Source organism: Humulus lupulus, chromosome 8 (assembly GCF_963169125.1).
Source record: "Humulus lupulus chromosome 8, drHumLupu1.1, whole genome shotgun sequence".
Classification (NCBI taxonomy): Eukaryota; Viridiplantae; Streptophyta; class Magnoliopsida; order Rosales; family Cannabaceae; genus Humulus; species Humulus lupulus.
This window is the reverse complement of record NC_084800.1, coordinates 93302425-93317577: the sequence shown is the minus strand read 5'-3', so window position 1 is coordinate 93317577 and position 15153 is coordinate 93302425. Positions and strand designations below refer to the sequence as shown.

Here is a 15153-nt window from a genome sequence, read left to right as displayed (position 1 = left end):
ATCTCAATTCTGAGTGGTTAGTATTCTAACTGATTGTATTATTTGAGTTCTTTGACTTGTTCGTTACCAGCTTACCCTACGGACTAGCCCGTACTTACATCTTTGGGAACTCGGTAGTATAATTGAGTGGGAGTGTTAATCATATATATGAACATCTATAGCTTCTGATGAAGAAGTGAAACGATGATTTCCTTTTAGTTTGGTTCAAGGTGTTAAATGATAGGGATCTCATTTCAGTAATTAATATTAGTTTACTGAAATATCATTTACAAGGAACTAAGTGTTTTAATGATAAAATACAATGAGGGGTAAAACGTTATTTTAGTCTCATCTCATTGTAGATCGTCTATAAAGGATTGAGTGACAATTATGGTTGTAACAATGGATAATTAATAGCGTATCTATATTTTTTATAGAGCGTTCTATGAATTCAAGAGTGCATTCCGAGTCTTTAGTGGAGTCACGAGGAATTAATAAGTTAACAAATTTATTTGTTAGATTTATGATAACTTATTGGAGTTTGATTTTATAGGCCCATGGTCCCCACTGTACATTGGATAAAATCATCTAAATGGTCTCAATTAATTGATTTAATTATCAATTAGAATTATCAAAGTTGACCAGGTCAATTTTGGATAATTTCACAGAGTTATGTAATTTTGAGAAAAAAGAGAAATTAGGGCGGATTGGTATCTAAATTAATAAATAAGTTTAAATCAACGTTTAAATTATAAATAATTAATTTGATAAATGATTTAAATAATTATTTAATTAATTAAATCAATAGAAAATAATACAGACCTTGATTTTAAGTCCAATTGGCTTATAATCAAATGGGAAATTTCACGGGCCTAAATCCCATGACAATTTCGACCTAGGGTTGTTAATTGGCTATTATTTTATTGATTTTTTAATTAAATAAATGACCTAGTTGAGTCTATAAAAGGAATGTTAAGTGAGAGTTGAAATTAGATGACAGACACTGGTTTTCTGATAAGTTCAGATTTCTGAAATACAAGTTTCTGATAGGTTTTAGATTCTCTCTAAACATAAGTCATTTTCTAAGCCTTATTGTTCTTCTCTTCTTCTCTCTGTATCTATCTCATATGTTGAGAATTTCTCACTCTAGTCTAGTTGATTCCAAGGATACTTTGGAAGACTGTGAAGAAAATCAAAGATCAGTTCAGTTAATACATTACGACAAAAAGGATACAAGGGTAGTGAAACTGAAGGAAGAACTCATTCATTCCGATGCGTATAATGTAAGTGTTCTTATCATTATTTCTCTTTGAATTCAATTTTAGAAACATGTTCTAGGTTATCTCATATTAATTTGTTTAATATTAGATATACATGAAAATAAATAAAGATCCTGTATAAGTTTCCCAACAATTAGTACTTCCTAATCCTTATTGGTCAAATGATTTTAATAATATCATGATTTCCAAGCTATGTTCAAGCATGAAAGTTTAAGTTTAATTACATGGTAATTGAGATTTTTTATTCTGATGGAAGTTCATGTTATGAACATACTATTTTATAATCAAATTAAGGTGAATTAAAGCCTATAGCTAGTCATTATTCTGATAGAAGAGACTTGTTCATTTTGCACTATTATTTAAGGATGGCTTGGAAATCAATGGTCAAGGATGTGAGAACCAAATTCTTATATAAGAATATCATATGGCTCAATTAAGCCTTGAGATGGTGACCGACAAAGACACCTGAGTTCAATGGATTGAATCCATTGTATGGAAAGGCATCAAGACAATGACTATTAAATTCTCAAAAGGGTCAATTCGAAATATTAGCGTTAGTCAATAATATGTGATAGATCAGTGGGAGTAATGATACTGATCTATTCAAGAGACACTACCAAATGAAGAATCCTTGAGAAACCTCACATAATCTAAGTATTTAGATTCTTCATGATGAGAACAACGGTAGGCTGGATTGTCTCATAGTTTGCATTGACTAACTTTTGTTGAGATTAATGTTTCCATTTCATTGAGAATCTTGGGATAGTGTAAAATGTGTTGCATTATAAAAGGCCTAAAGTCCACGTGTATTGATAATGACGAGAGATCAGATTTGAGATTGTCCCATATATGCTTATTGAAGGCAGTCTCGTGTTTACTCAAGTACACGCACCCTTGTGATATTTTTTTGCGGGCGTGCTGGATTAGTACTTACCATCCTTATGGTACCAAGGATGTGTTAGTAATCGAAAAATCGACATCATGACTTACAATAATTGGTTTTTCTTTTGTGATACCGATTAGACAGGTTGCATGGATGATAAAGTCCATTAATAAGCATTCATGATGGTAGGAGGAGCTATTTTGTGATTAAGTGTCAAATTAAATGAACAACTACAACTTCCTCTCTCATACATAGAGGTATATTGGTAAGAGGAGTTATTTTGTGGTCAAGTGTTGTATGGACACTTACAGCATCCTCATTCATAGAGGTAGAGTGAGTGGCGTGTTACGAGGACATTGATTATATAGTGTAACTGCGATATTTCATGTCAGGATTAAGAGTTGTTGACTCTATTATGAATTTACTGAACGTATGTGATAAATGTCGCATAATATTTTTCTCTCCGAACTTGAGAAATCTTGCTACTCAGATAGTATTGATGACGTTCCGTTGTGATGAGAAAGTAGTGGAGTCCTCTATCAGCATTATGACACACACTTATAGATTACAGGTCAACGACTACACTGACAAGACTTACCTAAATGTATGTAGTACTATGTACTAAGAAGACATTTCTTAGTTGGACTGTTCGGTACTCGAGATGTATTTTGTCAGTGGGAGTTACTTTTCGTCTAATGATGTACATGTTAATGATTGTTATTTGTTGTTGAATACATGCATATTTTGGATCACTCTTTGATATTTTATGAGCACACTTATTGATGCGAGCCAGTGGCTTAGTCTCGGTGTTATGTTTCGAGTGGATCTAGATTAGTAGTTATCCCCATGCTTTATGAATCTCCAATGTCTTGTTATGTATTATATTTGTATGCTATCGATACAATATGTTGCGTACTTGGTTTTATAGACATTAGTGTTTCTTAAGATTCTTGTGTATAGACATTATTGTTCAGTGAACACTTGTTGGTGTAATTATGTAGTCCAAGTGGGAGAATGTTAGAATATTTTATATGGACTGACATAATTAATTGTAGATCACGCAGTGTCGTTATTAGCATATAAGGGTAATAGTGTATTTATATGCATGATATAGTGCCTATCATTTATATAAAACCATAATGGGATGGTTGGTTTACTAACCATACTAGAGGCATATAGTTGCACCCTATTAACTATTAGTTGGTTCGTTAAACTATAGTCCACCACACATAATATAACTCAATCCACCACACAATTTTAGAGGCCCAGTCCATTGTAGGACAAAGGCCCATCAATCCATTCAACTCCCCTTGTGGTTGAACTATTTATGTGGCTAAGTGTGTTGGAAGTAGGGCTGGCAATTTGTGTAAACGTGTCAGATTCGTATCGACACGATTATGACACGACACAATTAAGGTAAACACGAACACGACACGATTATTAAACGTGTCAAAAATACGAACACAAACACAACACGATTATTAAACGGGTCAACACGACACGAACACAATAACACGATTATGACACGATTAATCATAACTATATGAAAAAAATCATAAAACCTATGCAAATTATTCATGTTATCGTGTTTGACACTATTATGACACGACACGATTATTAAACGGGTCAACACAATTATGAGATTAGAGGTGGAGGCATATAGGTAATTGTGGTAATATGAGATTAGGGTAGCTGTCATTGGTCCTTTTACACACGTTTTGTAGATCTTGGAAGAGCTCCAAAAGCATCTTCATATTAAAGGTATGTTCTCATTGATATGCTTCAAGTTCTATGAGTTGTTTTGGTTGATTGTTTGCACTTAACATGTATTATTTTCAACAAAGAAATCTCAGCGAGCATAAAACAATGCCTGGCATAGGTGGGAATGGATTGCACCACAGCTTTTAACAACACTTCTTTACCGCCAACAGAGAATGGATTTTCTTTCCAAGAGCACAATAAATGCCAAATTTTACTTTTGGTGCTGCTATAAAGAATCTTCTTATTCATGCCAGCAAAAGATGAAAGGACTAAATAAGTCTCGTGGCAATCACAAAGTCTCATAAACTAACTTTTAGATGATAATAAGTTGGCCAAATGCACTACCATATATATAGATTAATATATATATATATATATTTATATATTCAAAACTTGCCTCAAAGAGTAACAAGATTGTAGCATGGCTTTACAAAAGATTAGTGTGTCATCAGCAAAGAGTAAATGACACCAGATAATCCATTGAACCTTGAGTAAGCTAGAAAAACCTTCAATCACAAATAAGAAATAGATGGGATGATAAAGGGTGACTTTGAGAGAAATACTATTGGGGTACCAAGAAAGAGCAAGGGTGATATTGTATTGAACACAACTGTTATAGAGAAAGTGTTTTTGGTTTGGGTGAGTGATAGAGTAGATTGAGCGAGACTCTTTAAGAGTATTGTGTAAGAATTTGTTTGCTCAACTGTATTGTACCCATGGTGGTTTTCTTCAACTTGAAGAACCAAGATAGTGTATCAAACTGGATGTAGGCCAAACATTGTGGCTGAACCAGTGTAATCACTAGTGCATTCTCTTTACTTTACTGTTTTTTTTAATTATCTTTTTATATGCGCACACTAAATGTTTGATTCTTTTACTGTGAGAGTTTGAGTATGTTTTGAGCTGTAGAAAACATAAACTTGAGTTAGAACAGAGATTATTCCCACACTTCTCAATGCTTGATGGATGCGAAATAATTAGTGACAACATTCTCCATCTTACTCAACAAAGCTTGTAACATGATTACCATTGGTATCTCGAAGTTTTTTTAAGCGTTTAGTTCTTTTTCTAACATGTAGCTCTATTATGAAGGAACTTAGTATTTGCCGATAATTTTTGTAAAGTTCACTATGTTAGAGGGCCTGATAATGAGCATGGCTTGAATCAAGAATATTAGCAAGAGTTGAAACACGCTCCTGGGATTGCTTTATTTTCCTAGTAAAACCTGTAAAACGCTGGGTAAGCCGGATTGAGAGAATTGTTTAATATTAGAAGTGTCTTGTTGCATATCGGTGAAAGATGGAATTTGTTGCCATGAGACTTGTTACTCGAGATTTGGAAATGATGTCAAATAAATCTTGTTCCTCTAACCACAGACTCAAATATAAATTTGGATTTCAATTTGGAGTTTATATTCAATGTGCGAGAATGGTCTTCTTCCTCTGTGATCTTCTTGTTCTTGTCCAATGGTTTTTTAGATTTTAATATTGCTTTTCAGATCTGATTTTTTTTTTAAAAAAACTAAGTTAAGTAAAGGAACGGGTTTCCATCACATTCAAATATGTATATGATTTCTAGCTTTTCAGACATGCGTCTAATTTGTAGGTAACCAGTTACCCATATTACAACAAAAATAGAAAATCAGTTACTATGCAATTTAAATTAACGGATTACAATTTAATCTAATATTAAGAAAAATGGTAACTAATGTGGAGGCAATTAGTTACCACCTTAAAAAAAATTACTAATGTACCACCAGCAAACTAGTTTTTTCCATACTCACTTGGGCATTAAGTAACTTGTTACCACCTCCAAAATATGTAGAATTAATAAAAGATTGGAACCAAGAGAAAACCATCTTCTTTGGTATATGCGACCGTAACCAGGAAAAAAACCCAGTTCTGAAAAGCAATGGTGATCCTGACAAACTATGAAATTTGGGTAGTTAATCAACCCTCAACTTTATCTTAGATAAGAATTTAAATCAGCCATCCAAAAATCACAATCTACGATATCAAAAAACAAAAAAACAATCTACATATGCTCTTCCATACGAGTCAGAGAATGGAGGAAAATGAAATGTTAAATCAAAGAGAAGGGAGGAAAATGATTGCATATAATGTTAAATTGAAGGATTATTTGCGAATAAACAAATAATAATAATTGGGAAAATTCAAGAGCTTCAATTGGAGATAAATGGCAAGAGCCACCCAATGGGGTTATCTTGTAAAAGTTCATATTGGACCATAATCGGAGTCTCAATGTACCATAACTTAAGCTCAAAGAAGATTACATTGAGACTCCAATTAGGAAGCAAAAAAAAAAAGCATGCAAAGACTAAAGAATTGGAGGAAAGGGCAGATACATCACCGGCCACTGGATCGTATAAACCAAAAAATGATTACATAAGCTTTGCAATTTTTACACGAGCTATACTCAAATACAATGCTGCTCGAATGTTTCAAAACAGAACAGATTACAAATTTTCTTCCTATCTAATTCTCATTCTAGGTTCCTTCAAAGCAGCTATGACAAGGCTTCTATAATTTACAAGGCCTTGGACATCACACCCTGTTTGCTTTGTGAGAAATACAACAGGAAAAATAGGAACCTATTACAAATACAGTTAGTAAGAGCAACTTAAACATGGCAGATTTGCAGCTGAGTGTGAATGAAGACACTAATCTTTACCATATTGTAATTTGCTGTAGGTCTAGAGCCAGTTAGGTGCCATCTTGCTTGACATGGGCTTCTGTACGGGATCCTCTGGAACCTTAGCTAACGAGCGATATTGTAATTTCACACTCTCTGCATTGTCCAATGTTTTTACCACGTACCTGTACATTACCAGTAATTAAGCCTACAGTTCCATCAAAATCAAATATTGGTATACGTACATACATGAGCTTGATTTCTGTATCAAATGCATAATTTACACATGTTTCTACATCATGTTTGTTGTATGTTTCAAACAAAGGACAGTTTCAAGTGTCTACTCATTAAGAGTTGACAAAATTCCTCCTAGTCTTTTGGTCCAACTCATGGTCCGGAGTTCATAATTAATAGCTACTATTATAGGCACCACACAACTTTCAAGTAGAATAAGACAAATAATCATATTAAGGTTAGGTTTAAGTAGTATATTCGATTAAAAATCAACATCAACATAACAAACAATGAGTAGAAATGACTAACCATCCATTTAAGCATTGTGTTGTTACAACAGCCTCACGTCCCACAAAGCGCTGTGGTGTCCTCTTGTTCCCCTGGAACCATTTTCACTCAAATTATCAGTTACCATAAGTAACGTTTTGAATACAAATAGATACTAAGCTTGAGGCTATTCTGACCTTTATGATGACTCGGTCTGTTACAGCAAATGGAAACTGCACACCTCTGCCTCTTGGTAGATCCATGAGAGTAGAGTCGCCATAAACACCCTTGTCCTCCACAAGAGTAAAGAAAAAAACTTAGAAGGAATGTCAACAATGCATTAAAGATCAAAACAGTAAAACTTCTGCACCCATGAGAGAGCACAAATGCAGCATTTGAATGAGACCGCTTTAGTAAGAAGAGAGCCCTAAGCAAATTTTGGTTTTACCCCTTTTCATAGCAACCATAGAGTATGAACAAGAACTTGTAGGTAGCTAAGTCTAGTTCAACTTTTTCCTTTATTTTCTTCCTCTTCTAGTATGCTTTTTGATATTATCGACATAAACTTTTGGGAATGGAAATTGAAATACCTGTTCAAACCTTTCCCTTCTCCTTTTGGATGAGCGATGAAATTGTAATTCTTCTTCCCGGCGGAATGCCTGCACAGCAGCTCTAAGAGCTGCACATTTAAAGCCCTAACATTATAAGAGTAACTTCTATGATATAATCATATAACAGAAGAAATTCTTTTGTTGTCCAATATATTTTCTTATCCATAATTCAGCTATAATTTGATCTTAGTTCTCGCCATTTGCTTATCAATATTCTCAAGGAGCCCTAAGGAAATAGATGTCCAAAATTCTGCATCGGACTTGGTCCATATTCTCTTTAGCATTTCAAATTTTATAAATTTATATCCTCCAAGTCACAGGAAGATCGACAATTTAAAATCCTTCTTAACTAAGAGACCTTCTGGGACATTTAATTAGCAAACCAGCAACATAGTCCAAGAGTCTAAACAATTTTTTTCTCAAAAGTTTCTAAGATCTATAAGAGCATTGACATGATTTTTATAAAGGAAGCGCCTTGCAACTTTGTTAGACATCGGATGGGAATTCATACATTTATATTGCTTCCCTAATATATTTACTCACGTTGCATCACTTTAAGCATAGAGTACACATTAAAAAATTATAACTGAAACAATATCTATTCTCCTCAGTGAAAAACTATCTACTTACAGAGATTTGGAGAAATCGAGGCTTCAGAAATTGAATGAGAACATGTATAGCAAGCTTTCTGTAATAGCATTAGAAAAAAATAATTAAAATTTCACGCTGATGACCATAAACAGAACAAAGCAATAACAGAATAACGATGACCGAACCAATAAAAATAATAATAATAAATAAATGGAATTTCCTAGGAACTTACAAGTCTAAGAACATGCTGTATTCCACCATCTCCAAAAGAATGTCCACAAGGCAATATCATCGCGTCATCCATAAGAGCTCCCCTACATTTTCACAAAACGATATAAAACTAAAAAAAACATGAAAGAAAATAATACATAACTTCTGATCATTAAATCCATAGAAAAATAAACATGAATATTGCATCTTTGTTTGATGGTCATATGAACTTACGTTACAGGGTCTGATAAAATCGTCCTCAAAGATTCCCCTGACTCATTCGAATACAAAACATCTTTTCTTCCACTAAATCCACAACCATTTTCAACGGCCGAATCTTTTTGCCCGGAGGCAGACCCTTCAGGGCCCTGAAAATACTGAGAATAATATCCATCACCATCAGGTTCCGCCACCGTGACCACATTCTGATAATTCCCAACTCTACCTTGCTGATGATGATGATGGTGATGGTGATTCTCACTCGGACTGGCCTTGGTGTTGCCACTCACAGTTTGATGCACAATGCCACCCTCTTTCACTATTACATCTCTACTTGATCCTACCATCATATTCACACCTAATAAACCACTTGAAAATCAACCAAAAATCTCCAGAATTATGCATGTACATAAAAACAAAACAGAAACTGATACAAATAAAATACCCAAAAATTTAGTTTTAAATTCTTACCAAAAGGAGAATGGTGCTGATGCTTCGCTTTCCCATTTCCCATTTTGTTTTCCCCGTTACCCACGTTATTACTGGAATTACCCTTGTCAAGGTTATCATCCGCGCCCACAAGCCCCTCAACCCCGTCATCAACCTCATCATCGTCGTCGACATCGTCTTCTTCGTCGTCGTCATCATCATCCTCGTCCGATCCATCGACGCTCGGCGTCGTCGTTGTTCCATTCCCATTCCAATTTCGTGCCTCCGGTGCCTCCCGCCGGTCCTGCCCATCACCATACATGTTCCGCCGGAAGTCCGCACCCTGAGGCGCGAAAAACCTTTCGTCAATGAAGCCACTGAGATCCCTGGTTTTCGGACCCGGGTCTCCGACCCGCCTCTGAGTCGGGGATCCGCAGTTGAACCGCATGGGGTCTTCTTGGAACACCAGGTGGGAGTTGAGCCCGTTCTCGAGTCTCTGTGACGGAACCAAACCCATGTCTTCAGACGACATTTTTTTTTTGGGGGCGAAAATTTAACACTACAAAACCCTAATCGCGGAAACTGGGCATGATTATAGGGCTTCGAATACGAAGAAAATGAGGTTTGGGTTTGAAGGGTTTCTGAAAATTGACTTAGGGTTTAGTGCAACAACAACAACAACAGTTGCGTGAAAAATGGTTGTGGGACTTGGGTGTATCAGTGTCTGTACTACAGCTGCCCATTTTTATTTTTGTGAGAAAAAGTTAGAACAGAGGCAGTAATTTCAAATTCTGATATTTCTGAGGGGTTAACATGAAATTTTGGGGGAACATCGTTTTTCTAAGCTTTACGTCAGCAACCTCTGACATGAGACAAAATAAAATAGATAGATAACGCTTTTCTTGTATTTTCTTTTCTTCAAAAATACTAAATAAACCTTTAAAACGTTGTCGTTTGGCTACAGTAAGCAGCAAATAGAATCCACGTCTCAATTTGGTAGACAATTGAAATTATCAAGAGAGAGAGAGCTAGCGGAACTTACGAAGAAGATGAAGATTGAAGAATGACATTGACTTTGACAAATTACAACATTGTAATGTATTCTATTCCATTTACTTTTTCTGATTGGTGAAGACGTTGATTCTATGCCTATGCCTGCTTTTCGTTGGGTTCTTTTCTACCCTTTCATTAGCCTCAATACAATATGATACCGATTCTAATATTAAGACTTCATTATTTGAGAGAAGAAGAAGAATAAGAACAGTGATTATGGACAGAACCCCAATCGGGTCAACTGTTGGGATATTGGCGGTGGCTGTGGTGGTGGTGTTTTTAATGGTTTGTAATGGGTGCGAGGCTTCTATTTTCACCAAAGTTCGAAACCTTGAAAGTGTTGACCCAATTCACAAGAGTCTTCCTCAACAGGTTTTTTATTCTTTATTCTTCTTTTTTTTTTGGTTCTTAGTTTTTCTTTGTTATGTTTTGATCACATACTGCTATTTTCTCAATCGGGTGTTTGTCTTCTTAGATTTCCCCTTCGCCTAGTCCCAATTCTGGCGTGGACTCGGGTCCAAGTAGTGCTAACAATTCCGTTTCTCCCGCACCCGGCCCAGTTTCTTATGACCTGACCAATGAGAAGTGCACGAGCTCATTGAGAAGCTGCTCCCATGAAAATCAGATTAATATGATTGCTTGCCTGTTTTCCTCTTCAAATGGTATTGACTCTGATGTTTTATTTATGTTTAAGGGTATATTACATGTTTGTTTAAATGCGTGGTCAGGGTCAAGTTTCCATATTAACGTTTCCACTGAAAATATGGCCCATTTGTCCCAAAACCCAGATAAAAGGAAAAACATCAAGATATAACTATTATCAGTGGACTTGGGCTCATGCATTGATTGTTTATGCTCTTTCTGGGAATTTATAAATGCAATTCTTCATTCATCTTTAATTTAGTAGCGTAGACTTTTTCGTGGTGGTTCATTCAGAAATTTTGAGACCATGTTTCCAGATTTTGAGTCTCGCAACTTATCTTGTGAATATTCATATTATTTATGTGATTGGAGTTTTGCTTTAATTAATTTCAGGCCATGATTATTTCAAAATTTTCAGCTTTTGGTGGGTTCCAACTTCATGTGCACATTTAATCATATTTTGCTGGAAGGATAGAAACACAAACCCAAAAGATTTTATTTCATTTTTTTTTTCATGATGGTAGAAGTTTGCAAACTGATTTTGGTTCACTGCTTTAATGGAAAATATAATTGAAATTCAGTGTGGACCATTTGTTTGTTCCATGTCATGTCAGACATCTGCAGTAATGCCTCCTAGTCGATTACTCAATTGCAAATAGAAAAAGGACAACTTCCTTTTATATTGCTGTTTGTATTTCTCACTCTAAATGTGAAAGGAAAAAAAATCTAACAAATAACTCTGTAAAGTGCCAGAGAAACCATGGGAATTCATCCCAATTGATAGATCATTGTACGTTAAACCTTTTGAATTGTCAACTCAATAATGTTGTTGTTTTTTCTTGTAGCCCACATGGAGTTATTTCTTCTTGTTAAAAATGATGGAGAGAGTCCTTTGGAAGTAAATGTTACAACCAGCAATACTCTGAAAGAAATAAAAATACCTGAACATCACATTAAAGAGGTTTGTCTTATGGTCTATATTGATATTATTTTCTATACCCAATATACCATTATGATAAATGAATCAGCTCATCTTTAGTTGTAAAGCATTTAAAGAACAAGGTGTGTATTGAAAGGTCTAACATTTGAATTAAACTTCAACCATTCTTTCTAAAAGGACTTGATTTGATGTCTGACTTTTATTTCAGATTTTGATCATTGATCTTTCCAATCATGATTCAGGTCAATATCTCATATATAGGAAATTCATCAGTAGAACTAAATGCTGGAAATGGAGCATGTATAATTCACTTGGAATTACCTAAACATAATAATGGTTTCTCTAAGCACTTCTCTAACTACAATGATTATGCAACTCCACTTAATGGAGCCTACTTTTTGTTCTTTACTGCACTGATTATTGGAGGCATATGGACCTGCTGCTGCCTATTGAGGGAAAAGAAACAGCACACTGATGGAATCACATATCAAGAGCTTGAGATGGGACATTCGAGCAACAGCCGTGTGGAAACAGCAGAACGTTGGGATCAAGGATGGGATGACGACGATTGGGATGAAATGAAAGCAGTTAAGTCTCCAAGGGCTCACCGCAATGGAAACGTGTCGACTAATGGCCTTACTTCCAGATCTTCTGATACAGATGGATGGGAAAACAACTGGGATGATTAGGATAAAAGCTCTCATATTGTGTTCAATTCCCAGATAAGCATAGCAAATTAAGAAGCTTATACACATAGAAATAGGAAAACTTTCATTATTTACTTTCATACGTGTGCTCTTTAGCTCATGTAAACACCTGAGGATTAAGAAAACAGTTTTGGTCTGTGGAAATATAGTATTTTCATTCAAAATCGATTAGAAACTAATTTTCAACATTTGTATTTGTATGTACATATTTTGTGTTCTCCCTCCTAGTTCCTACAATGAGAATATTGGAGTTCTTGAAACTATAATTTGTGTATTCAAAGATTTATGGTAGTTATGCTGGATTTTGAATGAGTTTCTACCAAAAGAGAATGACATACAAATTACAACCATTACAACTGATGCATTTTATTATAATTATATCATAATAAGATGGATGATTCAGAGCCAAGACTTAGCTTTTCTATACTAAAAATCTTTGGTATGAGAGTAGTTATTATATTGAAATATATATTTATATATGAGCAGATAACCCAAACCCAGATGGCAGTACTAAGCACTTTGAAGATACTGGTATGAGGCTGCGCATTTCTATACTAAAATACATTTGTTTTACTAAGCACTTTGAAGATACTGGTATGAGGCTGCGCATTTCTATACTAAAATACATTTGTTTTGAGTGTGGGGTCAGTTCAACTTTAAGAGCATACTGGTGTCCACGTTGATAATTGCAACTTTTTTACGTTTTCTTCGGAATAAAGATGTCAAAAAAAGCTTCAAATGTCGCTTTATAATTATCCAAAAGGAATAAAATTTCATACATAATAATTTACTTTATCAGAAGTATTGCCAAATCAAAAGTGGGGAAGGGAATTTGTTGGAAGGGGTGCAAGAATGTGCTTGGCGATTCCCACTCGCTAATCCAACGCCATATGGTATGCTCCCCTGGAATCAACCGCTATATTGCGTGTAATCAAAGCTTTAGTCTGGTGGGTACAATTTTATGTTATTTTTTATAAAAAAAAAATGTCATTACCAAAAATAATAAATAATAAAAAGTGTCACTGTGGAAACTCTTTCTTTAGTTCTTAGAAACATGGCTTATCTGGGCTTTGATTTTATTGAGCTTAAAGCTTAGGTGGTGATCTTTAAATTAATATAGAGACAACTAGAAAAGCCAATGGTTGGTAATATATTAAAAAAATAGACATATGATCAATCAATCAATGACAAAGTAGGTACTTCCTTCTGTCAACCCAGTGATCAAGGGACTCTGATATTCCTTTGCCCAAAGGAAAGAACTTTAGGTTTAATAAAATTAAACGAAGCATGTGCTAGTTTGTGAAAAATAATGCCAAATTCCTATTAATTTTCTTGGGCCCCAAACAAAATGTTTTATAAAAATGTGACTGGTTTACATTGGGGGCAACCTAATTACGACTCGTAGTCTACGCACATGGCTATAGTCATGAAAATCTTCTCTTCTTCGAATACCTCTTTCCTAGGTGGGTTTACTTTTTTTTGCATAAAAATTAACAATATATATTTTTATAGCGCATTGGTATTTGCCAGAAGCATTAAGACAGAGAAACAAATCTACCATAATGGAAAAAAAAAACCATTACAAGAACTTTAAGTATTGAGAATAGTATCGAAATCAATGAAACTAGGTGATAAGAACCAACTGGAGAATATGTGGGATAAAGTTTGCTAAACTATCTAGAAGAGTCTATACCAAAGTTTGCTGAACTATCTAGAGTAATGCTAATTTTGGTCCTGATTATAGTCTGCTAGCCAGGAAGTTTTACCTGCCCAACATATTTTTGTATGTTGATTTCATAAGATATAAATCAACAAAAACAAGTAAGAGAGAGAGAGACAGAGAGAGAATATGGGCAAGGGCAATTGGTATGAGTCAAAATTTTATGAAAAGGTGTTTAGTCTTGTTCATTTCATTGGAACAATAAAACATTACTAGGGCCATGTTTTAGCACTATCGGCTTTAGCTTTTTACTATCCTACTGAGGTAAAGGTCCATCAATTTTTTTCCATACAAGCTGCCCCACCCTATAGTCACCCTAATTAAACAATGTGGAAATCGAAACATAAAGAAAATAGTAAAATATTTAACAACTGGTGCTTCTATTCCGACAACATCAGTGTGTAATATTCTATATTTTCTATTTGCATGATGCCATGCTATCATTATCTTCTATGGATTTTTTTTCTTTAATGTTTCTTTTACACCCCACCAATGACCAATTTCCCTTGTGGGTTTTCCCCCTTTTTATTATTTTACTCAATTTTCTCAAGACTATTTCCTTAAAAGTGGGTGCAAAGATTCTTGGGGTCTCCACTGGCTCTTGAGTCACTTTTTGACATTTTGAATTTGCTTTGACCATTTGCAATTTATGAAGATTACATTATTTGGGCATATGGGACAAGGTCCGTGAATTGAAGGGTATTGTAATAGTCATTTAACAAATTATGCCCTTGTAGAGAAGTACTATACTCTATCTTCAATTTTGGCAGATATTTGAGACAATGGTACGACAAGGCATTAAATGTTGTTTTTTACAATATTATATTGTAAATTATAGGCTCATCTTCCTCGTGTAAACTATCACATCTTGTCTGAAAGATATGAACGAACAAAAACAAAAAACAAGTACATGCATTTTTGGGAGACTCCAGCAAACGAAATTGAAACATAACCCAAACGTTATGTGCTTACGAG

At 34.8% G+C, this 15153-nt stretch overlaps 2 protein-coding genes across 5 annotated transcripts; one reads left to right on the top strand and one right to left on the bottom strand.

Moving 5' to 3' along the window:
* Positions 1-6248: 6248 nt before the first annotated feature.
* On the bottom strand, positions 6249-9961 carry LOC133798142 (U-box domain-containing protein 62-like). 4 transcript variants are annotated; one of them, XM_062236345.1, is made up of 9 exons: positions 9159-9960; positions 8703-9045; positions 8491-8572; positions 8298-8355; positions 7647-7735; positions 7254-7349; positions 7099-7169; positions 6595-6740; positions 6249-6514 (listed from the first exon to the last, which is right to left on the bottom strand). In XM_062236345.1, exons 1-8 carry the CDS (start codon positions 9646-9648, stop codon positions 6617-6619), a joined length of 1353 nt encoding a protein of 450 aa, XP_062092329.1. In that variant the 5' UTR covers positions 9649-9960; the 3' UTR covers positions 6249-6514; positions 6595-6616. The 4 variants fall into 4 exon arrangements, with proteins under 4 accessions (XP_062092329.1, XP_062092330.1, XP_062092331.1 ...); XM_062236346.1 differs by having other exon boundaries at positions 6249-6740; positions 7254-7343; positions 9159-9961; XM_062236347.1 differs by having other exon boundaries at positions 6249-6740; positions 8703-9027; positions 9159-9961.
* Positions 9962-10102: 141 nt separating this feature from the next.
* LOC133798143 (uncharacterized) lies at positions 10103-12767 on the top strand. Its single transcript, XM_062236348.1, has 4 exons — positions 10103-10541; positions 10645-10831; positions 11657-11772; positions 11994-12767. The coding sequence occupies exons 1-4, from the start codon at positions 10386-10388 to the stop codon at positions 12438-12440; spliced, it is 906 nt and encodes a 301-aa protein (XP_062092332.1). The 5' UTR covers positions 10103-10385; the 3' UTR covers positions 12441-12767.
* Positions 12768-15153: the final 2386 nt, after the last annotated feature.

Coding starts and splice junctions, on each gene's coding strand:
- LOC133798142 (XM_062236345.1), bottom strand. CDS start 9,648: ATGTCGTCTGAAGACATGGGTTTGGTTCCGTCACAGAGACTCGAGAAC. Junction 8,573..8,702: donor ATTTTATCAGACCCTGTAAC/GTAAGTTCATAT, acceptor GTGAAAATGTAG/GGGAGCTCTTATGGATGACG. Junction 7,170..7,253: donor CAGACCGAGTCATCATAAAG/GTCAGAATAGCC, acceptor AAATGGTTCCAG/GGGAACAAGAGGACACCACA.
- LOC133798143 (XM_062236348.1), top strand. CDS start 10,386: ATGGACAGAACCCCAATCGGGTCAACTGTTGGGATATTGGCGGTGGCT. Junction 10,542..10,644: donor ACAAGAGTCTTCCTCAACAG/GTTTTTTATTCT, acceptor TTGTCTTCTTAG/ATTTCCCCTTCGCCTAGTCC. Junction 10,832..11,656: donor CCTGTTTTCCTCTTCAAATG/GTATTGACTCTG, acceptor TTTTTCTTGTAG/CCCACATGGAGTTATTTCTT.